General features: G+C 44.3%; 1 protein-coding gene across 1 annotated transcript in view; it reads left to right on the top strand.

Moving 5' to 3' along the window:
* The first annotated feature begins 388 nt into the window (after positions 1–388).
* The window catches only part of STOX2 (storkhead box 2), a 67,813-nt gene continuing 40,529 nt past the window's right edge, over positions 389–27,672 (top strand). The window contains exon 1 of the mRNA XM_026033520.1: positions 389–568. Coding sequence (XP_025889305.1) covers positions 403–568 — 166 coding nt within the window. The 5' untranslated portion in view covers positions 389–402. The remainder of the gene's footprint in view (positions 569–27,672) is intronic.

Here is a 27,672-nt window from a genome sequence, read left to right as displayed (position 1 = left end):
GCCGTTTTTTCCCCCTCCCCCTAATTTGGGTCTTTTGTGCGGCGACTCGCGGCTGGCCAGGCGCTGCCCGCCCCCATCGCGCTTTTGTTGGGCAGCGCGGAGCTTTTCCCGCGGCGAGTCCTCCCGCCGCGCCGCCGCGCTCGGGACCCGCACGATGTGCCTTTCCTCCGCACGGATCTGCGAGCTCTAAGCCGGACTGGTTGCAAATGAAGTGTAATGCATTGTGGGACGCGCGCAAAATTGGATCACTCGAGGGGAAGGAAAAAAAAGCGGAAAAAAGGGCGAGGGGCAGGCAGGGGCGCGCGGCGGGCTGCGGCCCGGCGCTGCCCGCGCTAGGCTGATGCGCGGCCGCGCCGGCCGCCGCGTGTCGCCGCGGGAGCGCCGGCCTCGCGGGCCCTCAGCATGAAGAAGACGCGGAGCACGACCTTGCGGCGGGCCTGGCCGAGCTCCGACTTCTCGGAGCGCGCCTCGGAGCGCGCGCGGTCCCGCAGCGAGAAGGACTACCGGCTGCACAAGCACTTCCCGCCCGCCTTCCTCTCCCAGGCGTCGCGGGGCTACATGACATCAGGTTGGTGGCACCGCGGGGAACGGGGCGGGGGGACCCGGGAGCGCTTTGTGGCGGGGAGGCCGCTGCGGGATGCGGGAAGGCTCTGGCGCTGGGCACGGAGGGCACAGCGGGAGCGTTAAGGGACTGTGAATAATGCACCAAAAGAAAAAAAAAAAAAAAAAAAAGGCACACATCCACCATTTTGTACCTCAGCAAGATTCACAGCGGGGCCTTGGCAATATGGTGTTTAAAATCTGTTAGGCGAGTGAGAGAAGCGCGTGGAGGGAAGAGCCGCATCTGTGCCGGCGCGGAAGGTCGGGTGGAAACGCCTGGGAGCGCGGAGCCCTCGCTCCTTTTGTGCGGGGAAGCATGTGCTGGGTRTTTAGTGCTGCCCGCGCATCCCGCCTCCGGTCCGGTTTCCGTGGCCGGCCCGCTGCGCTCTCGTGAGTTTCCATTTTGGAAGGGAAAGGGGTCACCTGTGTCTGCAAACGCCCTCGCTGTGCTGCTGCCTCGTGGGCTTGCAGCCGCGTTTCTGCAGTGGCAAAGCCCGTCCGTGGTGGAAAACGCTGTAAACACCTTTGCGTTCGTTATTGGAGGTGCAGAGCAGGGCTGTGTGTGTGTGTGTGTGTGCGCGAGGGGACACACACGTGCATGTTTATTTTATTAATGCGTTCCTTGCTTCAAAGGGAGGCAGCGGGGGAATAATGGACACTGCAGCAGCGTGTTTGTGCATGGGAGAGAGAGGCAGCACAAACAAAACAAAAAGCAGCACAGGGAACCGCAGGCGCAAGGGAGAGGCTCGGCCTCGAACCAGTAGTGGTGCATTTTTGGAGAGCCTCGGTGGCGTTAATGGCAGCCTCTTCATCCCGAAATTCATCCTAGCGGCTTTGGAATTTGGGCATTTCATAAACACCGGAGAGAAGAGTTGGGCCAGCCGCTGATGGCGTGGGGGCCGGGGCAGAAAACCCTGGAAACCTTTGTTGTTCTGCAGCCTGGCGCTGCGAGGCTTGGACGGACTGTAACGCAAGGCTGCGATGCCCAATTCCCGTTTGTCATACAGGCACGGTTTTCCTCTAAGGCTTAATTTAGGTTGAGTAGGCAGATTCCTTTAAAGGAGAGAAAGAGGGAGAAAATGAGGGTATTTGTTATGCGTAACTGCAAATGTTTCCAGTCTCCCCCATCTCTGCTGCAAAGGTTGAGCTTGTGGTTGTCAGTTATAGGCTCCCTTTGCTATCTCCATGCCTAATAAGCACGTCTCTCTGGGCAGGATCTGTTTCTTATGGCTTAAAAATGCCTCGTGGCCGTTCTTCCCTTAACCTCCAAGCGCAAGGGGAATAACAGGCATCTTGGTGAAAAATCCGCCTGCGTCAGAATATTGTGCTATGTTGGCAGTACGCTGGGAAGCCACATATCGAGAGGAAATGACAAGTATAATTTATGCTGGAGCAGCTGAAGGAAACTRGAATGGGTGCTGGGCTTTTTGTTTTGTTGTGCTGTGTTGGTGCTGCAGAGCCTGAACGCGACGGGAAGGCCAAATCTGACCGTCATGCAAAGATTCCTGTTGTTCTCCACGGACGTCCCGATGCTCCTCCTGTCGGAAATGCTGTGTCAATTTTGCGGGAAGTCGCTACTTTGAGGCCTTTCTTTCCGTGTGGAAACCCGCATTGGAAAGAGAGGCAGCGTGCGGGAGCGTTTTGTGCCAAGCGTGGTGTGGTTTTTGCTTGTTTTTAATTCTTTGGGGAAACAATCTGGCTCTGTAAAAGCTTTATCTTGGCAAGGTTGGTACAATCCAACGAGGTGCTGAAACACGAGCCATCTTCAGAGTGAGCTGGGGCGCTCTGCCTTCACAGAAGGTACCTGTGTGTGTTGGGGCCCATGGATCCGAAATGTTTCGAAGTAATCGCCTCCTCCCCCCCCCCGGAACATTGTGCTTATGGGGATGTGGGGCATGGATTTAAACGGCATCAATGGAAGAAGGAAAGAATCTCATATTTAGGTTGAGAAACCTGCTGAAGTTGTTAAAGGGAAAATACACCAAAAATTAAAGTTGGGAAGGTTTTTTAAAATACACGGTAGACTTTGAGCTGGGAATGCAGTTTTTTTCTCTTGTGACGGATACGTTCATTTATTTTAAAGGATCCTTGTGCCCTGCCTTTCTAAATATTGGTTTTGGGAGGAATGGCTACTGTGGCTAAGCACTTCTCACTGTTTGAAGAAAGCTCTCTTCCTCGCAGGAAGTCCACGGGAAATCTTCTGGCATGGAAGTTGTGCCGATCAGGAATACAAATACAGTCTTTGTCACCCGGAACGTGGTATGGGAGAAAGTGTCTTGAAGCGCAGGGCSCTTTCAGAGCGCTGCATTCTGTTTATCCAACCATTTAACCTCATCTCCATTAGTATTGTTGTGGTTTGCTTTTAATTAAATGCTGCATTGTGTGAGGTGGGGGTGGAGGGTGGGAAAGCAACCTTGTCTTTTTGCCTCAGTTGCTTTGGTTTGGGGAAATGCGATAAAACAAACAGGCCTGTGGTCTTCACTGAGGTACTAAAAAGCTCTAAACGTTAATGTTGGAGTTTGTCTGAATGGGGCATGGGAAAAAACATATACCCTTCATTCACACACAGAAATCCTTAGTGATGGTGTTGCAGTCAGTGCCGTGGTGCCTTATTTGGGGAAAAAACAGWCTTTAAACAGAACCTCATTGATGATGGAGGTGCCAGTCTCAGGCTAGAGTGGTGAAGCCAGCCTGGTTTTTAATCAGACCCTTCAGTAACACTGGGTAGGGACCAGCTTTGTATCGTGTTGATCGGAAGGGGTATTGATGCCTGCCAGTCACATCTTCAATATGGGGGCAGCACACTGCCCATAATTACAGAAAATTACTGCAGATGCAATTTGTGTGAAACTTAGAGGCTGCTTGACAGATAAAGGGGGATGGAAGTAAGAAAAAAAAAAGGGGGGGCTGGAAACTTGGAAAATCACACATTTTCCTGTTGAATAATCTCCTATTACGTGCCATTAAATCTGCCGTAATCCCGGGTTTCTTGGGGCCTCCTAGCAACCGCGGGGTTCAGAGGCCACGCGAGGAGTTCATTGTTCATGCTGAATATTAATTTCCCAGCGGAGGACTGACAGGGAGAAAAAACACCGAAAAAGAAAACTACAACAATGTAGAGCTTTGACCTTGCCTGAAGAGAGATGTTGAAAAGTTGGAATCCAATAAATTTTGTATCTGTTACTGAAAGTGAGGGGAAATGCACTTAAATTTTTGTCAGATTGTTACTTAATTGAAAGGAAAATAAAGAGATCCTATAAAACCGCCTGGAATTTACTGAATAGAACTAACTGAAACTCAGAAATGGGAGCGCTGAGAAGTCACCTGAAGTAGCATGTATACATTTYCCTTATTTGTGAGCAGCTTTTTGCTTTGTTTTAATGAAGGGAATCATGGATTTTCTTTCAGTGGAGAGGGGATCTGYGCGTTGCGGTTGATGCAGCTGTTAAATGCTATCAGAACTGAGTAATGCTCTGAAAAAAAGCGCTTTCTGCAGCCTTTCTGGAGCTATTTTAATTGAAGCACTTGGTGTTCGAGGTAGTGTGTCGGTTTGAGATGGGGGTGGTGTAGAGTAACAGTCTAGCGTACACACCATGAAGGAATGTCTGAAGAGCTCTCCGCAGTGGCAAAAACCRTAATTCCTGAGCATGCCTTTTTGAAGGTTACCCTCTGAAAAGTTTGCAGCTAGATAACTGCTTCTTGCAGGGAAATTTCATKGGGAATGTTTGGGCGCTCGGAGGTTTTTGGGCGGTGAAATCCAGCCTCGGTGTCCCCCTCCTGTTGCTGGAGCTGGGTGACCAGGTTGGGTCAGGAGGGACACAGCGAGCCGTGCGTGGTGCCGGACAGCCGTCTGTATCCGTGCTCTGTATCCGTGTGGGCACTGGATTGTGAGAGGGGCAGGAAACGTGCCCTCCCTGTCTGAGGGACCTGTGGTGGAGGGCCTGGGACGTGTCTTCAGCCTCCTGGAACAGGAAGTATTCGGAGGCATTTGAGCAAATGTCAGCATCGGGAATGGTTTTTCTAAACTTGAACCTCCAATACTAATTCAAAAACAATGAACTTTTGGAGATAACCATAGGTGGTCAAAAGAAGACTCATTTTTAACTTAATTGAGAAATGTCACATACACACAAAACCTTGGAGCCCACTCATTTCTCGTGTCCCTTAGTTCGATTATCTAAAGCACTGTATCCTAGCCTGAAAGCAGCCGTCCTGTCATTAATATTTCCTGAGGAGAATCAGCGTTGCGTCACCTCCTCCCTCACACAGCGTGGTCCAAGGAAACCCCATCCGGCTCACCCGCGCAGCCGTAATGCCCTCTTCGTAATGCCTCCCGGGATTCTGCGGGTGCTTGGCTCTGGGGTTGGAGCCACAAAGGCTGAGCCCAGGTTTGGTGTGGCGGTCGGCAGAGCCGGCTTTGCCACAGGGTCCCTGCGCTGCCTCCCTGCCTTTGGCCGCTGCTGGGCTGCTCCATCCCAGCTGGGTGGTGGTTCCACCCTGTTGCTTCAGGAGTTGCTCTTTCCTGATGGTGTGTGTTTATCCTCAGGGCCATTCCCGCTGGGAAAATCGCTTCTTGAGTTCCTTCCTTCCAGTGTGTTTTCACCGCTAGAGCATCCGTTCGCCTTGAAGGAGAAATAGGAGCTGCCATTGGATCCGGATCTGGGGAGAGTGCCTGGCAGTGCCTCTGCCTTCAGACCATGAACTTCTTTCTGACACTTTCAGGCAGAAGTTAGATTAAAAAGTTAGATTCCCCTCCTTGCCTCAATTTATTGGCTGATAAGGAATAAAACAGTTCTACCCAGTTTCTGTTTCCTTTTCCTCTGGTGTCTTCCTTAAGAGAATATGCAGCACAGTCTTCTCTGCGGTTCCCGTGTTTTTGCAAACATGGTTCCACAAAGCTTTAAGACTGTTTAAGGTCTGCACAAAACTGGTGGTAGCTGTTTGGTGCCGCCTGGGCCTTTCCCACCAGATAGCAAGAAGCTTCATGCGTATCTTTGACTCACCCACCTCCAGACCAGGCTCTGGACAGAGTGCTGTGCATCCCCCAGCTTTCCCAACTGCTTTTGAACAGTTATTTGTTGTTCTTCCTGGCTGCTACAGCCTGTGACCAAGGGGATCCACAGCAGCTTTTGTTCATGGCGATAGAAAGAAAAACTGAGGAAGAAAAACCAGGAAACAGAGGCCTACATGCATGTGTATGTTACCTAAATCTGTTGAGGATTTTGGTGCCTTTCAAAGCACTTGATCCTTGGAGGGCCAAGCTTCAAGCTGCTTTTCCTGGCCGATGGCTGTCGCTGCAGCCGGGAGCAGCACCAGCATCGTGGCACCAAACGGGTTTGTTTTGCTGATGTTTGCTCTGAGGTCCCTGGCTTTAGGTCTGTTCCTGAATCCGGTTCTGAGTCTGTTTATGTTGCTGTGTGCTTCTCTCTCCCATGGTCCTGTGACTAAATTAATATATGCATGCAGTAGACACCACGATAACCTACCGATGGCACAGGAAGCTGCTCCTTCAGAAGGAGACAACGGTCCACAACGAAGGGGTATCGATTCATKCCAGATAGCTCCGACGCTTTCCCAGGCACCAACTATGCACTGCCTTTTTGGCAAGATTTGATAAACCTGCAAGGCTATTGAATGTCTTGCCATTTTGGAATTGGATAGCGGCCGCATCTTTGGAAAACCTGTTACTTGCTGGAGGAGGCTGAAATGTGAGGATTTTGCAGCTCACCTTGGTTTAATTCAGTGACCTATTCAGCTGTGAGCAACAATAAGCATTCAGTTGTAGGCAGCAGCATTAATTAGAGATGCTAAACTGCTGCCTTTGTAAAGCTCTTTACGCAGTTTGAGGCAGAATCTGGAATGAGGGGAGGGCTTTCTGTGGAAGCCCTCCAGAAGTGTGGGTTTGTGTCCGTGTTGAGGGGAGTTCTGCAGAGTGACTCAGTTCTGCAAGCTGTGGCAGGCTGCAGATATCCCCGTGAAAAGTAGAAAAATCAAGCCAGCATCCAATCACCTAAACTCTTGGCTACAATATCTACTCCGTGGTGAAAGAAAGTCACACTGGATTTTAATTTTTTTTCCAAATACAGTTATTCCTGCCCGCTTTCTAAAATATTTTCACTTGGTTGGTGGAGTGACCCAAAATTGTCAGCTAATTTAGACTTTGTTTAGGATTTGCTAAATAATACAGTGGTAATTGCTGAGGGGGAATGTCTTTTCTTGAAAACTGTGATATGTAATAGTAGTTAGATTATTTAAAGTAGCTCAGAACAATCAAAGCTGGAGAATGTATGTTTTTGGTGGAGGAGGTGTGAATCTGAGCCTGGCAGTAAGGGTTACCCTTTGTAAGAAGTGTCTAAGGAATACTTCATGCAAATCTGTTTAGCCATTGGTTTTAATTTTCTGAAACTGAGCTTATCCAGCATACTTGCCGTAATAAGTCTTTTCTGTATGTATATTTAGTTAGATGAAATAGAAGCATTTGAAGTTTCTCCAGCAATTTCTGAACTTGTCCTTGCAGTCGTGCAGTGCAAATCGGCACATACAGGGGCTGGGATTATCCCTCCAAAAGACTGGGGAGAAAAAGGGGAGAGAAGGGGGGGGAAAAAAAGAAGGGGAGAGAACCTGGCTTTACAAGTAGCAAATTTAGGTAAGCTGCATTTTGGAAGGRGTGCAGCAGCCTAATCAATGATCTGCAGATCTCCTAAGCAGTCTGCCAAAGGTAACTGGAGGAAGAAAACTTATTTTCATTGWTTTCAGTAGGTTATGTTAGTAGAGAAAGGATAGCAAGCTCACCCCAAAGAGAGATCAGAACCACTGGGTTTGAAACTTGGGAGATAAAGTGTTTCTGGTTATGTCGATGGTCAGCTTTGTTTCCCTGGGCTGTGCCCGTGATCTTGAGTAAACATGCAAAATAGGTGCGTTTGGTGTGAGAAGTCCTCATTCTGCAAGTAAAGTTCTGCATTCAGATCAGCCTGCAGATACCCTGACATGCAGAGGAATTTTCCATCTCCCCTTCATGCGGGCTCAGTAAGAAGCCTTGTTCGTGATACCAGCAGCAAATGATGTGGAATGATTGCTATTAAGTACCGTTATCACTTTTACCATGTCAACCAGCCCCTCACAAGCCCAAAATAGCTCTTGTTTTTCATCAAATTGTAGAAGATGTGATTCCTGTAATTTTGAAAGTATAGGAGTGGCTCCTGTTACTTCAGCAGGAAACATTACCTGTAGGAAATAGCTACAAATACACAATTTATTAGAAATTTCAGGTTGCACTGTTGAACAAATAGATTTGATGGTTTGATTGGATGTGAGGGTAGAAGACAAGAGAGCAACATGTGGAGGTAGCAGATGAACAATTTATTTGAGGAATTACGTTTTATTTGTAGACTTGTTTGTGGACCTGAGTTTCTTAAGGGTAATGATGGCCTGTGTGGGGTTGTATTGCACAGAAAATGCATGGAAAATGAAGGGGAGAAAGTTTCCCCCCCCCAATAGGGGAGCAGATTCCCTATACTAATCTTCGTCCTCCCAGACTTGATGGAGGCTGCAGTTTTCCTGGGACACTGGCACTATAGCTGTATGAGTCTCATCTCGGGATGGGACGTGTCCTGAAGGTGACAGGAGAGGTTTTGAAACACGTTGCACACCCATTCCTGGAGTGCTGAGAGCCAAGGACAGACCTGCTGCAAGCACCGCTCCGGGAAAGCTTCCAGTGATCTCCAAACACCTCCTTTTGCTACTAGTTTCTCTCCCAGCTGTATCATTTAAAGGCAAACATTGAATAGTCCTTTGTAGAGAATCTGACCTCTGCATTTTTTGAGGCACGAAGAGTATAATAGACGATTCAGAAATACTTTTTTAATGTGGCCTAGAAAAGGCAAAGTTCAGTAAGAAACAGCTGAGTTTATCATAACACAGGAAGCTGTGTTGGGAGAGCCTACATTATATAAACTAGTTTTCACACCCGTTTGTGTTTTTTGAATTTCCTCCATAATTTCCGATGAATTTCCTGTCGAAGACCTGCGACCTGGTTTTAGAAGATGAACTTCTGACCATGCCTGATAACATTTTAAAAGTCGTCAGTCGGCTGTTGATCTTACAACYGAACAAAGACAAGGTACTGAATTTCACTGCAGTACTTAACTTCAGCTCTTAAATTTCCACAGTATTTTAGAGCAAAGTATCAATCTTCATTTTCATAGCACGTTCTAAAGCCAGCTCCCCTGGGAGTTTACATTCTTGGATAATACAGCGACTCGTTTTTACTGCTCATAAGCCTTTATCTAAATATTTGTTTTAAACAGGATGAAACGGAAATATTTTTACAAGGTTTTCTTAAGATCTATGTATAAATGCTGCGTCGCTGTCTGAGTGGGTGGAGGGAACAAAAACTTGAGAGGAAAAGGTTGACGGGCTCTGACGTGGGGTCTGAAATAGCTGTGCCSCCCAGGTGCGAACCAAACCACCGTCTCCCTTGTGCTGAGTGTGGGTGACACCGGTTTGGGGAGGTGCCTTGGGCCCGTGGGTGCTGTTGAGGCTGGTTTGCTCACACACGTGGCCAGTCTGAGGCGGCCACAATGTGGCTAGGTCTAGGCCTGCAACCTGGCTTTGCTTGCCCATGGGCTAATAGCCTGACGAAGCAAAGATGCTAGTTTTAGTTAATGTAGTTGGTAGCTTTTTTGGCCAAAATCTGCACAAACAAATCATTGGTAGTAACAGAAGCTCAAGAGGTATCCGTCCGAATGTTCAAAGTTAGGCAGAGGTATAAAAGCCAGCTCCGGGGAGTAGTTACGGGTCTGTAGTACATTCCTAGGCCTGGCCTGTAGCGTCTACCGTCACGGTGAGTGGAGAGGAGCAGTCTATCTCTAAATAAAACCTAATGTGTGGAAATGTGGCAGAAATGATGACAAGTCCGAGCAGACGCCACAGCCRTGGAGTGCTGTGTGGAAAGAGAACGGGGCTGGGGTGAAGGGGCTGGAGCAGGGCCCGTGCCCGGGYGGCAGGAGGGYGCTGAGGCCGCGCKGCCGAGCGCGCCGGGCCCCWGTGGAATCCCCGGTGTTTCCATACGGGGCTCAGCGACGTTCCAGAGGCATTGGATTTCAGGAGTGCAATCTTGTGATCGTGTTTGTATGGGAGGTCCATATAAGAACTTACCTTGTTGGAATATTTTTCACAACAAAGACATGCCAAAAAAAACCCCCAAACCCCTACATTTTCCTAACAAACGCTCATTCTGTCTCAATTGCTAGATAACTTTTTATATTTTCTCTGGAAAGAGATGAAGAGARGTAACCAGGGCTAACTTAAACATGTTCTTGATGCTTTTTTGTTACTATAATGATGGAGTGTTTTTTCTTTGAGTCAGTCTTAGGTTCAGTCTATGGAATTACTTTTAAGTGCAGAAATATAAAATTAAGGCATCTTCTTGCAACCTCACTTCATAAGAAAACATTCTTAAATGACTTTACAAAAAGAGTGAAAGAGCTATATAGGGTAATGTTTATTTTAAAACTAGGTGCAATAATTTTTCATCAGATAATTTATCTGCCACGTTGCCCTATCCAGGGCTGTATATTTTCTATAACTTTATTGACTGACTATTGTGAGTTGCCAAACTTGTTTCTGCACTTTTGTATTGGTCGTTACACATCAGAATGAGCACTGTGTTTCTTGGGGCCCAGTTCTGTCATTTAATAGCTGAAGTGCATGAGTTTCCTACCTGAAAAATCAGATAAAAACCTTAACACGTCAGTACTGTAGCTCTTCCCTACACGATGAGTGTGAAGGCTAAGGAGAGAATAGCTCTCACCACTGAGTGATGTTCCCACTTAATTGAAGTCCATCTTTAAAGAAGGGTCTTAGATGGCACAACCAGAGGRTTATCAGAAGTCAGAGCAGGTGTGATGGAAGTGAACAAAAGGGCATGGTGAGAATTACTGGCCCAGCTGGCATAGATTGTGTATCTGTGTTCTTGTATTCTGGCTCTCAGAAATATGCTTCCTGGACTCACCTTTGGATTTCAGCTTAAGTCATTTAGCTGGATCTAAATCAGGGCCATAGCTCCTTCAATGGAGCGCCCCTAAGCACTTTTTAAAGGCTAATAAACTTTTCTGTCTAGAAATAATAATCTCCTCAGTTTTCATCCTGTTGCCAGTTGTTCCAAATGGAGTAATGTGAGCGTGACAATGCAATACTTTCAGCTTTTAATAGTCACCATTTTTTATTTTAACATTACATTTTGATACATCTTCAAGAAATATACTGAAGTGAAATATTTAGTGGAAGTTTAAAAGTTGAGGGGAAAAAAAGCCTTACCGTGTTGAATCGTAGTAATTTACTCGCTGGTTAATGGGGCGGTTGGGTAGGATGGTGTATTTGAAGCAGTGCTAAAGCACACAGTTTTTACTTGTGGGTTGGTGTCAGTCCAAGGTCTGTAAATATTAAGTGTGAGACTAGTACTAAGTGTCTGGCAATGCACTTGCCCTTGGGAGCTGTCATTTATCACTGGTAACAGGTTGCCTTCAAACCCAGCTCTTCTAGGCCACGGTGTGTGACCTTAGTATTGTGTTTTGAAGTGAATATATGTGTATGATGGCTTTGGATAACATTAGGAGAGTTATTTTGTCATGGAGACCAGCAAAAGAAGGAAGAGAAGGAAAAACCCAGTGCAGGACATACACATTGCCATGGAATTATGGGTTTTGAAGCAAGGTGAAAGATTTAGAAAGAGCCTTGATGGGACAAGGAGGTGGGCTAGCTAGAAGGGTGATACAGGAACAGCAGTGCATAAAAACAGGATGTTGCTGTAGGGAAACACACAGTCCAAGGGTGGACATTGTGTGATGATATTTACCAAAGAAATATGCCTTTCTTATCGTTAATAAGACCCTAGTAGTGCCTGTGCCCGTTAAGACCAAGATCCAGCCTGCCTAGTGTCTTGTGTCCGACTGGGTCCGTGAGCTGGTCAGTGCCTGGGGAAGGGGAAGGTGGTGGCAAGCGCACGTGGTTAATCACCAAGTGCATCCCTGCCTCCCAGCTGCTTTAGGTGACACGTCTGGCTGTTCAGCAGTCATCAAGAGCTTTCTCTTCCAAATGCATTCTGTGATACGGTGCAGGTATTACGAGCATAACAAATGCTCTAAATATTTTTTTGTGACTAAAGGGCCTTCGATTGACTGCTGGGTCAAGAAGCAACATCAGTCCTCTCTCCCTAGATATTACACATACAAATTCCAAATTCCCGTAGCTGGAATATTAATGGTATTCAAATCATCATGCATTCTCCATTTACATAAGGTAAGCTGTGAGGTCCTGAAAGGAGCATTTATTTTGTGCGATCCTTTTCCACCTATTCATTCTCTTGGTTTAGTTCTCTTCCGTTAGTTCCTCCCGTTCCTTCCCCTCTGAATACAGGGCATCATGAACCATCTCACCCTGGAGGTGACACCTGCCTGACTTGCATTAAGCAGAAGAGACTTGCATTAAGCAGAAGCTTCCTGTATTGCCAGCTCCTGACTTTCCAAGAATGTCCCCTCTTGCTTCACGTTGCTTGCAGAACTTGGTGCCAAGACATTGCTCGTGCACTTATTCATAAGGCAGAGCAACAGTTTCAAGATAGAGTTGTCCATAGAAAGTACAGCAGAAAGGACCCTAATATTTCATAACTTCAAAGGACCTGCCTTCCTTATTTTGAAGGTGTTGGCTGCCTCACAAGACTARTCTTGGGAGAGAAGTAACTGTTCCGCTAACAGCCAGAGGCCGTCACTTTCCCSTGTGGTTTCCTAGGCTGTGATGTGGTAGGTGTCTCAGCGAGTGCTGATTTTCACAGAAGTTGAATGTTCGGCATCTATGGAGGCTGGGCAGGTTTTGAAACTCGTGTGTGGGGTATTAAAAGTGGGTTTGCATGTGGACCTTGACTGTCCTGTGAGGTGCACACAGGCTGCCTCACGTATCCAGGGATCCTGCGTGGAAAGCAGGTGCTCCTGACCGTGCCTGTGGCCCACACACCAACGCAAGGTCTGGGAAATGTGAACCAGGAACCTGGAGGCTGATTTCACTGTGCGGTRAAAGATTTGTGTCTGGTGAAAACGCAAAGGACAAATGCTAGAAAAAGCGAAGGGCGCACTTTGCAAACCAGATACAGATTGTATGCTTGTGTGTGCGCATGTACGTATCTATATAACCTCTAAAGTATAGCAATATTTGTGAATGTATATGCCATTTTAGCGTGTATTTGCATTCTTTTAGCTCGTTCTTTGGCCCTCACCCTTCTGAAGTTCTTATACTCTGCTCGTTCCTGTAGCATCTGAGCATGTCTCCCTCATACACTGTGAGGAGACCACATTGTGTACCAATGTGGATTTGTCTTGTTTATGCTTGTGTATGTTAGCAGGTGTTTAATTTAGATGTGCTTGCTGTTAGTAATTATAACTGATGTTGTAGACATATTTTTGCTAGCAAGACTATGAAACATAAACATTGTTTGGAAAAATAAAGCAAGTGGCATGAAGTGTAAAACAAGTGGGATGCGACTCAGTAAGAAAGGATAGAAAAGTAGTGAAATCTCAGGGAAAGAATGGAGTTAAAAATCAGATTTCACACTTAATGTGCTGTCATGGAATTTACTGGTGCATGTTTGTGTGTGGTAGTTCTGCTGACCACCACTATAGCGTTTAGGTCCCCATGAGAGATTGGATTCTGTGGGCTCCAGTCTGCAGTTTAATCTCCCACTCGGAGAGCTGGAAACTACTCGTATGTAAAAGTTTTAGCATTTTGAGTTTTAGTGCACAATAAGAACAATCAAATTTTCTCTAAAAGTGACTTTCCTATATTATGAGCTCTGGGGAAAAAAAAGACATGTATTTTTAATCTGTGGATAGGGAACGTGAATTGCAAATTCAGCAGCACACCTAGAAGTGACAGCGCAAGGTCAGATGCTAAATGTTTAACTTGCCTTCCTGCATTGTAGGATCACTGAAAATAACTTGAGAGACCATGGGGTCTGATTCCTCCTTGTAGACCGGTGCAGTTCCGTTCATTTTCTTAACAGAGATATTCTAACTTTGTTCTAAAACAAGAGCAAAAGCAAGGACCGAGTTCACGGCTGCCCAGGGTAGACTAACTGCCTCTGGAGAGAGCCAGTTGACAGTCTAGGGCATCACTTGATCACAGTCGAAGTGTGAGGGAATATCAAAGATGATTTGCAGTATGAAAATCAGCACTCTTCARCCCCCTTTCATTACAGGTATTGGTTTATTCCTCTTTGTCCTTAATTTGAAAGAGGATATTCATGCTCACGTAGCGTATGAGCACTCACATAGAGTGCCACGTCTTTGCAGTAGTGTCACTCGAATGAATGACATTATTCCTGTGAAAGCAGTGGGTCCATCCGCTCTTCCATGTGAGTGTAAGCACAGGGAGATCCCACCCTCCTTAGATATCTACCAGTAGCAGCTAAAAGTGAAGAAAAACAGGTAATTTTTCTGAGTTTTGGAACTTTTGATGCCTGGTTTCTTGTATCTTTCTTCTACAAGGCTTCTCTCCCTTGTGGAAACTGATGTCGTCTTAATGTCACAGACTTTTGGCTCCAGTCTTTCCCCTGGTAACTCTTGTGATGCTACCACCAAAACCTGAGGGGATGTAAGAGCTTCGAGGCTTGTGCCCAAGAGACTGCAGAATAGCAAGATGGGAGAAGAGCTGATGGGACTAAGAGGAAAGGTGCTAAGAGAAAAACAAAACTGTTGCTGCAAAGAAATCTCCAAGAAATAATCCTCCTAATTTCTGAATTTCAGAGAATTTTACTTGCTTAATAAATAGATTATGGAAAAATACTAGTGTATTTTGTTAAATGCAAGCCATTTTATTACAAGCAAAAGTTTGCTTGTCTTGTAATTCTCAATTTCAGAGCTCTTTAAGAACAAATTATTTGAGATTTTTTTYCCCCAGATTTTTCAGAAGAGATAACCTGGTAATTCATGGAACTCTAGACTATGCTGTGCAAGGTGTAGCTGCCCCACTGGTACTTTAGAGGTAGTATTATTTATTTAATTCTATATCAAGGGGATGTGTAAATACTAGAGGAACGTATCACAAATAAAACTGGAACATTCAGCAGAATTTCACAAGGCTGAAATGAAATAAATGCAGTGTTAGCAAATATTTATATAAAATGCACTGAGGTATTACGCTGAGCAATTATACTTCTCTTATCTCAGGCACTTATCTCTAGCTGAAGCCAGGTATCTTCTAGGTTGAAATTGCTCAGTGTTTTTGAAGCCTCTGTGCTAATGAAATAAGCTAAGCAGCCAGGTTTCCTGTGTGAGGGTTTGGGGTTCTTTTTTTGGCCTGAGTATTGAATCTTTGAAGATTCAGTGCACAAAAATAATACGGTGGGAAGGAAAAGGCCARAGCTTAATGAGTTGGATTGCAAAGAGCCAGTGCTCATAGTGGCATTTGTAACTCTCCGTAGCATTTGTATCTCAATTTAGCCAATCTTGGAGCTCTTTCCTGCAAGAATATGATTAAAATACGAGGGCAAATCCTGCGCTCCTTTCTCATATTGCTGTTTGCAGCCACCAAGGGCCCYGTCAGGAGCAGGGTGGTTGTTCCTGGGGTCTAGGGCAGGACAGCAGGAGCCCGAGACCCCTGGCACAGGGGCCTGTGTCTGCCAGCGGCCTCCAAGCAGCTCTGAGTGGATGGGAACGGTGTAAGCTGACTCCTTGGGCTGTGCACTCAAAAACCAGCCTGGAACCATCTCAGAACAGCACTGAAAATAACATGAGGCAAGGCTTGTTTGCAGAGATCTGGGAAACTTAAGTYTTTCCTGAGCTGTTTGTGTTAATTGTGTTGTTTCTATTCCGTGAAGAGCAAGAGAGACAGCTTCCTCTTGCAGCTTGCGCTCAACTAAAGAAGTTCTTGCCTGAGTAATTGCTGTGTAATTTAAAATTGCAGAGTTGTTCCGTGTGTGTGATCTTTGATATGTGGACTGCAAAAGTTCGGGCCTTAATGTTGCTAGTTCTCACTTCCATGATTACGGAGGACAAGGTTGTCTCTTATTTACTATGTTCTCTCCAGTGTGACTGCAGCTATAGTTTGCAGGGAGGAATGACATTGTGGAATGAACCAGCATTGGTTGTATAGGGCATTTTGGTGTGTATATGTATATATGTGTGTGTGTGTATATATATATTTATATATAAAAATATATATATTTTATATATATAAATACATAGTATATATTTTTTGTATATTATATTTTTATATATACAATATATAGGTATATATAACCTATATAGGTTATATAGGTTTATATATATATAACTGATATATAAAACACTGATTTCTTTTTTTCTTTTTATTTTTTTTTATTTTTCCCCACTTTGCTCTTATTTTGCGATCTCTTCTAAAACCCCTTCAAGCATCTCAGGACCATCAGTGCCCAGACAGTGGGTTGTCCTGTATTATTTCCTCAGTTAAGCTTTAACCTCTTCAGGTGCACTATGGCTGGAGCTTTCCAATAGCGTCCTGGGCAGTTGTAGTAAGTCTGGTCTGTGAAATACCAAAAATGCATGTGCGGTATTTTGAAAACACAATTAAGACATTGCCTCTCAGTCTGAGCTCTCCAGACTGGCACATCTGTGTTACCCCTGGTTCTTTCAAACGAGAGTCCATCTGTGCTGCAGCAAGGCATTTTTGCTCTGGGCAAAAGAGAAAATCCTGTCCCGTGGGAATGCAGCTTCCCGCCTTGACTCCGCTCTTGCCTCTTCTGGGCACTCTGCTGCTCGCTATTGATCGTGCTTTCTAGTAAGGTCACCCTACCCTTGCCACCGCTTTCTTTTCTACTATTTTATCATGTGGGCAGAGCATGAAGCTTAGGAAGCTTCCACAAAGTGAGACCCAGCRTGTTCTACAGGCTCTGACTAATCACCACCAAGGAAGGTATCGGTCAGTACCTGCTGAATGCCGGGACGCAGGTGATGGCACTTCATGTGCCTTGCTGTTACAAATATCTTCCTTCCACTCATACTTTGCTTTTGCTTTTATTATTATTCCTAACTGTTGCAGATGCACGTGCAACAAGTCTCAATATGAGACTTGAAACCTTTACGTGTTTCAACGTGCAGTGGTAGTGCCCTCTCTTCTGGTCGGGATGTACCTGGAATCTGCAGGGGGTTTTCAGGCTAAGTGTCCTATAAAGGAGAACTCCATGCCAGTAATGATGCAGCAGGAACTCCTGGGAACTGAGTGCCTTTTGACTTTATTCCGCTACTTAATCCAATCTAAAAATGCTTAATTTAAATTTAACATTAAAATGGAAGCAATTTTAAAATAGCTTTATTTAAATAAATAYTGTGCGCTAATCATTGGCACAGACTTATGCTATTTGTGGTAAGTTGTCTTGTTGTTTTAACTGATCTGTAGCATTTATGTTGGGGGAAATGTGTTCATCTTGCTYTTTGCAAGCAATGTGATGTATTGATTTCTGATAAGACAATGATTTTTTAAAAAAATGTTCTTTCAAAATAAATTACAGATAAATGTATATTAGCTGTATAAATGGTATACGGTGACAAACAAATTTGGTGACAAAAATGTTGTTGAATATGTTTGCCTAATTTTGTATAGTAGATAGCAAAGTAACTTCATCACAGAAATCCCAATTCATGTTTAAATGACTTAGGATACTACCTTTCTCTCTTCCTAAATTTGCTTATTTAAAAAGAAGGAAAATAAAAAAGAAGCTAAGGTTGAATACTCTGACCTTCAATGTATTTAATCTTTTGGGGTTTAAAAAAAAAAAAAGTTTTTTGAAGATCATTTGGTTGACCTGTGTTGCAGTATGTAGTTTCAACTGCAAAAATACTTGTTCTAGTTCAGAGCACTTAGGATTTTTGAAGTTGTTTAGTCAGACTTATATTTGAACTAAAATAAATAGGCATATGGCAAGTAGAAGAACATAYAATCACTCTCCTGCCTCGATATTCTAATGAGGCCAAGAATTTCAAAATAGGAGCCTATCGTGAGGCTCGTGGACACAATAGGAACAGCTGGTGCTCAGCACTTTTGAAAATCAGGTCACTTTATTCTTGGTTGAAATGTGCAAAATGGGTCATCTGGGCTCGGGCTTAAGACAGAAGCTGAGCAGGAGGCCATTTGCAACCAAGTTGTCCATGTCTGCAGAACTAGTTGGTTAAAAGGAGCCAGTCAGACAAGGAAACAAGGCCCTCGATCTGGATTTCCCCAACTTCTGGAAGTGTCGCTCCACCCAGGAAAACAAGTCACGCTATATTATCAAAAATCTCACTCTGGGGATGCATCATCATATTTTCCACAGTCACCCCTCTGTCTCGTGCCTTTCTGCGCATCCTTCCCATAACCTACTTTAGGGAACACTGCCCTATTGTGTAGTCCTTGGGAATGCTGCCGCGGCGCCAGTCTCAACCCCGACACCTCCCCAATCCTGCCCTCTTGCCAGCGAAGTGAATAAACAAAGGCCAAGGATGCACAAAACTCACAATGTCATCAGCAAGATCCAAGGCTGCGTTAGGAAAGATAACACTAAAAAACGAAGTAGGATTTTTGTTTTTGTTAGGGGTTAGCATTAGTCCCTCCTTCTGCATCTTGCTGCTGGTAGCACARCCAAGGTAATGGTGTGAGTCACAAGATATCAGAGTTTGCAGATTTGGGACCTGACACTGCTGCACTGTTGCATGATGTGCAACACTTGAGCTTTGCAGGAAAACTGCTGCGTGTTCTCTGTGCACATTCAGGCCCCACACTGCAGTGTCCCTAACTCCAGTGGCCCCAGCTAGTTTGTGCAAACTGCTCTTGGATTCAGCAGCTACATATTGGAGCRTCCAGCTCATGGAACCTGAGGGAACATTAGCAGTGGCTTGATCAGGAATGAACAAAGCAAAAGGGTTGGAAAGAAGCTGCTCCCAAATCCTTTCCAGTTTGCCTCCTGACGTGGAACTGAATTTGAGTTAGCTGGGCCTGCATAGCATAACTAGTACCAGACTGCAGATGTGCTCAGAAGACTGGTTCTCATTATTTTATTACTGTTGTAAATTTAATTTACTGAAGCATRCTTGATGATTGCCTTCGTATATGTTGTTAGTGAGCTAATTCAGTCTTCTGCATCAAGCTTATGTTTTGGTAGTTTCTAACAAGAGCTGTCAGAAAGAGCAGGGAGGAAGAAGAGAAAGTGGTGAGAGCAGCAGGGCCATGAATTCCCTGCTGAAAGGGCAGGACATAGGGAGGCAGCTCCCACTGGTTGGCAAAGCGAAGCCGAAGCTATGCTGGGATAGCTGCRCACATTGCCACCAAGTACCAAGTTGCTTCCACGGGACTTTTGTTACGTGTTTGGTGTTGAAAGATATTTTGCTTCCATCAAAGAACTTCTCATTGCACTATTTATGTGATATGAAAAGTGTATTCGATAGCAGTGAAGCAGTTAGAGTGAAAAAGCCCAACTAGTTTCCTCCTCCTCTCTGCTAGAAGACCTTGGGCGCCTTTCAGCAGTTGGAAATGCCATCTTGTGGTTATTCCATGTGGTTATTTGCCAGCCGGGAGCTGCAGCAAGGGTGGCTGGCATTCCAGACAGAGGGAAAGTTGGATGCGGGATGCCCAGCTGAACGGACTGGCTCTGGGGAGCGGTGGTGTCCGTCTTGTTTGCAGAGCTTGGATCATCTCTCCCATTCGACTTCATCCCAAGCTTTCATAGATGGGATACAGGTCGCAAGGGAGGCTGCCCTGGCTTTTTCGGTCTCTGTAATTAACTTCTGCTAGTAGAAGAGATATATAAAAGGAAGCAGTAGTATTTACGAGTCCCTCCATGGGTTACTTTGCATTTCATTTCATCCCCAGTTCAAACTGTTGCTGGACTAATGAATATAATGTCTTTTAGTTATCTCTAGGATTTCATGTGGTTACTTCCATGTCTGCAGGAACTGCATGCTAAAGAAAGCAGGTRCAGTGTGGGGTGGTTTAGAAAAGAACTCTTTAGCATCCCTGTGGTTTCTTTTAYGTGACGTTTTTCTTTCTTACTCAAGGCTGCAAGCTTTCTGAACGTGTTGTGTGGATCARGCTGTTTCTGTGTCCTGTTGGCAGTGTGGCGGTGGTCTTGGAGCTCTGCATTAAGGTTCACAACTCCCTTAAGTGGCTCGTTTTCTTTTCAACTGTGTGTACAGCCAACACTTGCAAGCAACCCTAAGTCAAGGTATAGATATCAATATGGTAGGAGGTATAGATATCAATACAGTAAGAATGCAACACAGTTCTACTTGCGCTGTACATAAAGTCTTGGAGAACACCTAGACTRGATGTGGTGCCTTGGCTTGCAGCAAGAGGAGCAGCGGGGCAGGTAAAAGCCTGGGCAGGAGATTTCCTCGGTGCAGATATGCAGAAAGCAACCTTCAGGGTGCTTTTTGAGGCCTGTGGACAAGCCCTGGGCAGGGAGAGAAAAAGAGAATATATTCCTGTAACCAAATCCACCGAGAGAGAACAGAGCAGGTCACGGTGGGGAGAACTAAGGGGGACTCAAAGTCACCTTTGCCAGGCTTGGGCGCCTCTGGGTAAGCAGCAAAGAGAGGAAAAAAAGCATATCCTGATGTGCTGGATGTCTCTGCTGCAGCATGAAACCCTGCAAACACTGAAACAAAGTCTACTTTTTTTTTTGTAATTTAGACATTTTAAACAGAAACAACTCCTTTCCACCAACCCGAACTTCAGGCAGTTTGCTTTCTTGGCTGTGTAATGAATCTAAAGTTTTCCCCTGAGAAAATGCAGTTATTGCAGCTCTCTATGCTTAGCCTTGGATGCTTTGTCAAACCTTTTTATTTAAATAATGTTCAGGGCCTAATTAGCTTTTCTCTGTGGATATTCGAGTATTAGCTGTCATAAGAAATGACACAGAACAGTTTACCTGTGCTGAAGTCTTCATTGCTTGCTCAAGCCTATTCAGCAAGTCTGCATGCATTGTCATGTGTATGTATATACTACCCATAGACACATAAGTTTTTCCATTTCTGGTTGAGCACTTTCTGTTTTTTTGTTTGTTTGTTTGCTTTTTTRTATACATGGTTTTGGACACTCTATTTGCTTTGTTAGATTTCATAGGTATTTTTGATTTTTAAGTGAAAGCTGCAGGAGCATATGCAGATTCTTTGTCATCTATATGAATGCATTATGCAAGCTTACGTTATCTTTCTGAGTCTCGCTTTAAATATTTACTGTCTGTCTTTTGCTCTTTGTGCTGTGGGATGATCCCATGTGGCATTACTGTTTGAATGTGTGGACAGATGCCTCCCCAACCTTCAGAGACCGTTCGTGAGTTCCCCGTGAGCACAGCCAGTGTGAATCCCCTTACAAGGATTGCAGCCCTGTCTCTTTCTTTGAGCAAAAATCAACGGATATATTCTTGGACATCAAGTACAATGTTTTGTTGATTCTTTTACAACAATTTTCATTCATGTTTCACTGAAGTAATATGTTAACACTCTTTTCCCCAAGGATAATTCTGTAATCTTCAAATRTAACCAGATATTCATTTTGTCTTGGTCTTTTATAGAGGATATTCTGGCCAGTGAGCTTAAGCCTTTATTCTATTAAAGMATTTCTTGTAGTAACCTACAGATACCATCCAAATGTAAAGTTGTCTTTGCATTTTAGGTAAAAGAGATAGTCTCCACCTCCTTGGACCAGCTGCTCAAAGTTGCTTGGTTTTTGGACAAAAAGATATGGACAGAAGAACTTGGAGACAGTTTCTGATAACCAATAAAGATAGTGAAATTCAGGCTTAGTATGACCTCTGCTGGGTAAATCTTTGCCTTGACCCTTCTGCATCCCAGCCAACCCAACCCTCTGTCTTGCTGTAGACTGCTCGTGCCCAGGGATTCAGGACTGGGCTCTGTTTTCACTCCTTCATGCGTGGTGTGCAGCAGAAGACGAGATGCTGGTTGTTTATTTGTGCTGCAGTTGTGCCTAAGGGGTGGGTGGCCGTTGTGCTGAGCACAGAAAATAGCAGCTAGCAACTGCCTTGGAGACTTAGGATCTAAACAGTGTAGCTAATGGGTAAGAGAAGGAGATGCAAAATATATGCAGAATGAAGCATTCTGCTGCATTTTATGCTGCCAGTAAAATCTATTAGTGAAATAATAGTGCAGCAAGGAAGGTGAGACCAGAATATTCAATGTAGTTTAAAAGGGAGGCTGTACATGTGAATTTGGGATATAYGGTCCTCTGGGAGTTTTTATTCCCTTTTTGCAGTAGAGCAACAAAAAACAAAAGCAACCCCTCAAATCTATATACATAGTRCATTGATTTTTGTTTGAAAAACCAACAAGAATAAGAGAAAAGTGATTCTTATTGWTCTGTCATTCAGTCTTTGTCCACTGAAAAGAAAATGCATGGGTGTATGTTTATGTCTGTGTATATAAATGGAGAAAAATGGTAATAAGAAAGAGATAGCCCCTCGTTGCCGTGGCCGGTGGAGCTCTCCACGCCATCTTCAAGGCCAGGTTCAGTGGTTGAGAAGCTGGTGGTTTACAGGCTTGGTGCCTGTCACCACGGAGGCTGGGGAAAGGTAGAAACATGGAAATGCAGGGGACCGTGTTCCTGCTCCTCCACATGGCTTGGGAACGCAGCTAGGGAACGGTGTGCACGTGCTGTCATGGCTCCATGGAGCATGGAGCCAGGTGATTCTGGTTTGTGGGATTTTAAGGAACTTTGGGATCTCGTTACAAGCTGTGACTGCAACTTCTGTCTTCTCCTTTTCTAATTACCCACGTGCATAGATTGTGAAGCTGTAACCCGATTTGTTAACAAGTCAAACGGCTGAAAGAAGGAAAACTTAAAGCTTAGAGATTGTTCCTGCTGCTTGTACTCACCTGTGTCACGTTTTATAGATAAACTGAAGGATCTCCTAATACATGGGAAGAAAAGGTTTCTCACTTCTGTTTGGGCTCCCCATCTGCTGGGGATACAGGCCCTGAAACTAGGAGGATAGGCTTCATGGAGCTCAAGTGTAAGGCATGGTTATCTATTCACAGGAGGTTTTATTGGTTTCCTGCAGAGTGAATGTACACAAAGAAATGGAGGGGATTGGTAACGTATTGAGGCAACCACTGGAAAATTAATCTGCCCAGGTCTCATAAACTGCCTTGAAGAAGTTTCTTCTTCATGAGGAGTTCTCAGGTCAGACATGCCTGGAGTAGGTAGATGTTAACAGGGTGTTGAGCTAATTGCTGACGCAGAGCTGGTTCCCCTTTTTTCTTCACTTTGAACCGTAATTATGTCCTGAAAGTGGGGAAACAGAGCCAAGAAACAAAGTTCTTAGGAATCCCTCTTGGTTAGCAAGTCATGGGAATAAAATGAGGGAGATGTTGCCTGGGAGGTATTTGGGCTTTTGTCCTACACTAAACTCAACCCATTCCTTGCTGTAGCCTGCTTAAAAATCCATCTTCTTTGGTCACCCATCCTCTCCCAGTCAGAAGTGCTGAGTGGCATTCAGTGGCTGCGGATTCCTCATGACTTGAATAATTTGAGAGCATTCTTAGAAATCAGTGTTTGTGCTCCTCGTGCTGGCTGGAGGCTCAGTGGGAATCTGGGGTTCCTTTGGGACACCTTGCAGCCTCCTGAGGGAGCCCTGCCCTGCTCCTTAATGGGTAACATAACACAAATGTCTGTTGCAAACCGCAYCCCCCCTTTCAATATAGATATATAGCCCTCATTTTCTCCTTTAAATCTATTTTTTTWAAATATTTTTTTAATTACATCCTTTTCCCTAATGCTTTAGATGGCTGTTCTCGCAGGAATTCAGAAGCTGCTAGTTTGCCTCTCTTGTCTCCATAACTCTTTAGATCTCTCCTTTTTCCCCTCCTCTTCATCTTCTTTCTCATTCTGGAGCAGTATTTCCCCTTTCACATTATATCATCTATGCTGGCTTTTGCTTCCCCTCAGCAGCCCTCGCCCCGGCCTCCTCRTGCCTCCCCCATCCTTTCAAGAGTGGCAGAGAACACTTCTAATCACCCTGCTCTTTATCTCCCTCCTGGATCTGGGCAAAGCCTGTCTGATCTCCCTGTGTGTTCTCCAGCAGAACATGCCGGGATCGGGATAGGGAGAGGCTGAACGCAAAAGCACTGAAGCAGCAACCGAGAGTCCTCTGGAAAGCCCAGAGTTACCTTTTTGATTCATTATCTTCTCAGGAGAGCTGGAAACTTCTATGTCTGTAACTTTAATGCACTTGCGTTTTGAATGAGTCCGGGAAGTTTATTTGAGGAGGAAAGGAACTGGGATGAGAGGTTTAAGTGCGTTGTCAAGTACGCTTTAGATCAGTGCTTTGGGACTGGCTTTTGTCACATCAGACCATTTAAAGAGCTTTTGTCCTTTTGATTTTTGAAGAGGTGCAGGCGTAGTAAGCGGAGAGCCAGGGTAATGGCTTTAGCAAATGGGAATTGCTTGGTGGACAACTCCACAAGCAGCTTCTCCCATTCAAGCATAATTAGAAACACATTTTAAATGACTTTCTGACTTTCACCATGCAGTTTTGTGGACATCCTTTCTGTTCGTAAATAGTAGGCAGCACAAAATGAACTCCCAAGATGTGGGGTCCTTTTCTGATGAGGCTGTCTGGCTTCAACCAAGGACTTCGTGAGAGCTCAGCATTTAACTTCCCTGAGCCTTTACTGAAAGCAGATGGTGCTGGGTGACCAGCTTTATGAGGAGCATTGGCTTTATGAGGAGCAGTAAGAGATTCACAGGGCTTTCTTATATATATGTGAGTAATAAATAGTAAATAAGAAATGGTAAATAATACTAGTAAGGATCAGCATCCCAATAGGAGTGACACTAGAATGACAGATAATCAGTATTCTTGCCAGCTGAGGTCAGACATAAGATCACACAGAGAAGCATCTAGTGAGAAGCAAATACCTGAAGAGGATGCCCATGTTTCAAGAATGTGTTAGGTTCTCTCTTCGCAATATGTTTTATTACTGTTTTATGCATTCACTAGAAGCAGAAAAATGATAGCCATTAAGATAGATGTGCTTTAAGAGTGCTGTTGGACTTGAAGCCAGTGTATAGAGGATTTTTAAGTGATCTTGGAGGTTTTTTTAAGTGATCTTTGGAGGTTATTTTTGTACATATCGGGAATTGGCACAGTGGAATATTTGGTTAGTATGGCTTGCTTCTTTCTAGAAATCCATCTGATGCCTTAAACATCCAATTAGGAACAAACTGAGGGCTGGCACGTCCCTTCCTACAACAGTAATTCTTTAGACACTCCAGGTCGTCTTCCCAAGGAGCAAGGTTGCTGCTTGGAGAGTCCAGCYTCACTTGCACAAATTACTTAATCCATAGCCTCGTACCCAATCCCAATGTGAGCTGAAAAACCCTGCCAGCTCCATGTTCTTCCAATGGGATTGAGTTCTTCCAGCAGCAGTCCTGGGCTGTTGCGCYTCGGGATGCCCCTCTGAGCTGCCTTCGGTTCGCAAAGTGGGCAGGATGAGGTTGTGTTCCAGACAATATTGCCCTCCCAGTTCCTTTGCTCAGGGCTTCTCTTTGTCAATTAGGATCAAGATCTGAAATTAAAATGAACATTTCCAAAACAGTCCTGCTGCCCTTCAGGCATTTGTCTTCATGCTGCTCCTCCGTAGCCTGCATTCCAGGTGTTCAGATGCCTTTTCAGCTAATGCCTTTCCCACAGCTGTCTTCTGGTAGGGAGCTGGGTCTGGATAAATYTGCTCTGGGGGTCTTAAAGGCCAATATTTTGCTGCTGCAAGTAAATGAGTATTATAACTGTTTTCAAAAATCAACTCAAGATCCTTTTTAAGATTCAGTTGAAGTTTGGCCCCTACTGCTGCTCCTAGCAAGCTGTTCSCTCACCCTCCTGCTCTCATGGTTAGGAGTCTTCATCTGATTTCCTGCCTGAATTTTCCCTTTSCTGAATCAGTACTGTTGTAGGGGTGACATGTGGTAACAGTCTCCTTCAGCTCCGTCTTCCTTGGATCTTTACTCTGTTCTGCCTTAATGCATTGCCTGGCATAAGGAGTGGTAAACTTAGGGAGTGCAAAATGAGTTCTTCTGTTTAAGGTTTACATTTTAAATTAGAAGAAAAATTATCATGACAGTCATATACATTAGATACTGACTAAGCGAGCCCTTGGAAATAATCCATTCTGTAGCTTATCAGCTGTTTCCTTTTGGTTTCTTCTCAGTTTGTTTTCTCTGTGAGTGTGATGTATGAGATCTGTCTCAGACTTAAAATATTCCTGCTTTCTTTTTGGAACAGTTCTTCAGGATTTTTTTTTCTTGTCCTCCATGCATGAAGTGCTTAATGCCCTCAATCTGCATGAAACCGTTTTGTATATAGCTCTAAAAGCTCCCCTAGGACTTCTTTTTTTTTTCCTTTTTCTTTTTTTAAATGGAACAGTTTAAACATTTTCCACACAAGTGGGTTCTCAGGGCAAGTGGCTTCATTAAGTTTATAAGAATATTTTTTAGTTATTTCCACTGTTCTTCTTAAGGATCTTTCTTTCTGGTCACAGTGAAAATAAACAAATCAGAGTCCTCATGATTTCTGTTTTGGCAGAGAAGAAGAGAGTTTACGAGGCTGGGAAGATGGATGTTAATTAGAGAAACGAGAGATGTCCTTGTGTGCTGCAGTGAGGGGGCTGCAGGTAGTTGGGCTGATGCAATGCTCTTGCTGATGCAATGCTCTTGCTGCTCTTCTGCTGCAAATTCTACATATATATGTCACCACATACAAGCCAATGTGAGTGAGAGCAGCGCAGTCACAGGGTAAATTAATAGAACAGGGATCTCGATATAAACAAGGCCACAGAAGCGCTTCAGGTACAAATCTTGCTCAGGCTGAATGCAGATTTTCATTGGAGCTAACATGTTTRACTCCTCAGTTTCGCATGAGGAAATGTATGATGCTGGGTATTCTTGTTAGGACATACRTTGAAACCCACGTTGTAAAACTTAAGCCTTACATATGGTTGTCTAGGCTCTGTTTTGTGGAGCTCTTTGAGATTCTAAGGAAATTGTTTTCTGATTTGAAACAGTTTCACATGGGAAAAACATCCAAACCCAGTAGTTCTGGATCAAATGAAATATTCCAGTGGAATCAACTTGTTTGTTTCAGATTTGACTGTTTAAATGTTTAAAATATTGCTTTACCTAAAAGCAAATTATTTTGAAGGGAGAAACAGAATTATTTTATTGAGGAATACCGTAAAAGGATGTTTTGACATTTGTCAAAATTATTCTCCACCTTTCCAAAATAATTATTTTACAGTATCAATGTGATTTTAGGCTACAATTTATTTTCAGAAGAGCTGTGTTCTGTAGCAAGACATTGTTCCCATGAAACCATTCTTTCTGGCTGTATGTGGCCTTCTGCATTTTGGGGCAATAATTCCAGAAGAGGGCAGAAAAATGCAGGAATGTGACTTTTCTTCTTCATATAGTTTATTATTTTCTACTAGAGTGTTTGGTATCTGATGTCTAATAGACCATATTCCTTGGGAAATTCAATTAATGCTGGTGATAGGTTTTTAACGAGTATTTGTTACTACTGCTGGAAATGGAAGCATGCCATTACTGACAGAAAGCACTATTTTTAAACAAGTTCTTGGAAAGCGTGCTTGCTGCTTATGTCCTTGTTTAGTCCAAGYATGCAGCTTTATTTTATTCTGGTGTCAGTTGTCTGTCGGATAAGACACGCTGTGCTTGTCCACCCCAGGGAGCTTTTGCAGAAGTTGCCCTCTATTGATAAAATTAGTGCTGATAGACCTAAACCTAGGTCTTTCTAGACCTAAAAAGTAATGGAATTTATTCTGCTTTTTCAACCCTCCTTTGAAAATTTCTGGCTGTCACGTGGACTTGCTTTGAGGGTGATCAATACTGCCTCTGTTTTGGGGGGTATGTGGCCATACTGCAGTGCACTTTCATGATGCAGATAAGAATATATCATTTCTGATGTGTGCCTATGACATGATTTCTGTGTTCTCTTACAGGCCATGTTTCAAGGGCAATACAGACATGTATGTTTATTTATTACCTGTA

The sequence above is a fragment of the Nothoprocta perdicaria genome, unplaced genomic scaffold (assembly GCF_003342845.1).
Source record: "Nothoprocta perdicaria isolate Ctin4 unplaced genomic scaffold, notPer1 scaffold_13, whole genome shotgun sequence".
NCBI lineage: Eukaryota > Metazoa > Chordata > Aves > Tinamiformes > Tinamidae > Nothoprocta > Nothoprocta perdicaria.
Note: the sequence above shows the minus strand (reverse complement) of the source record. Positions and strands in the feature narration are given on the sequence as shown.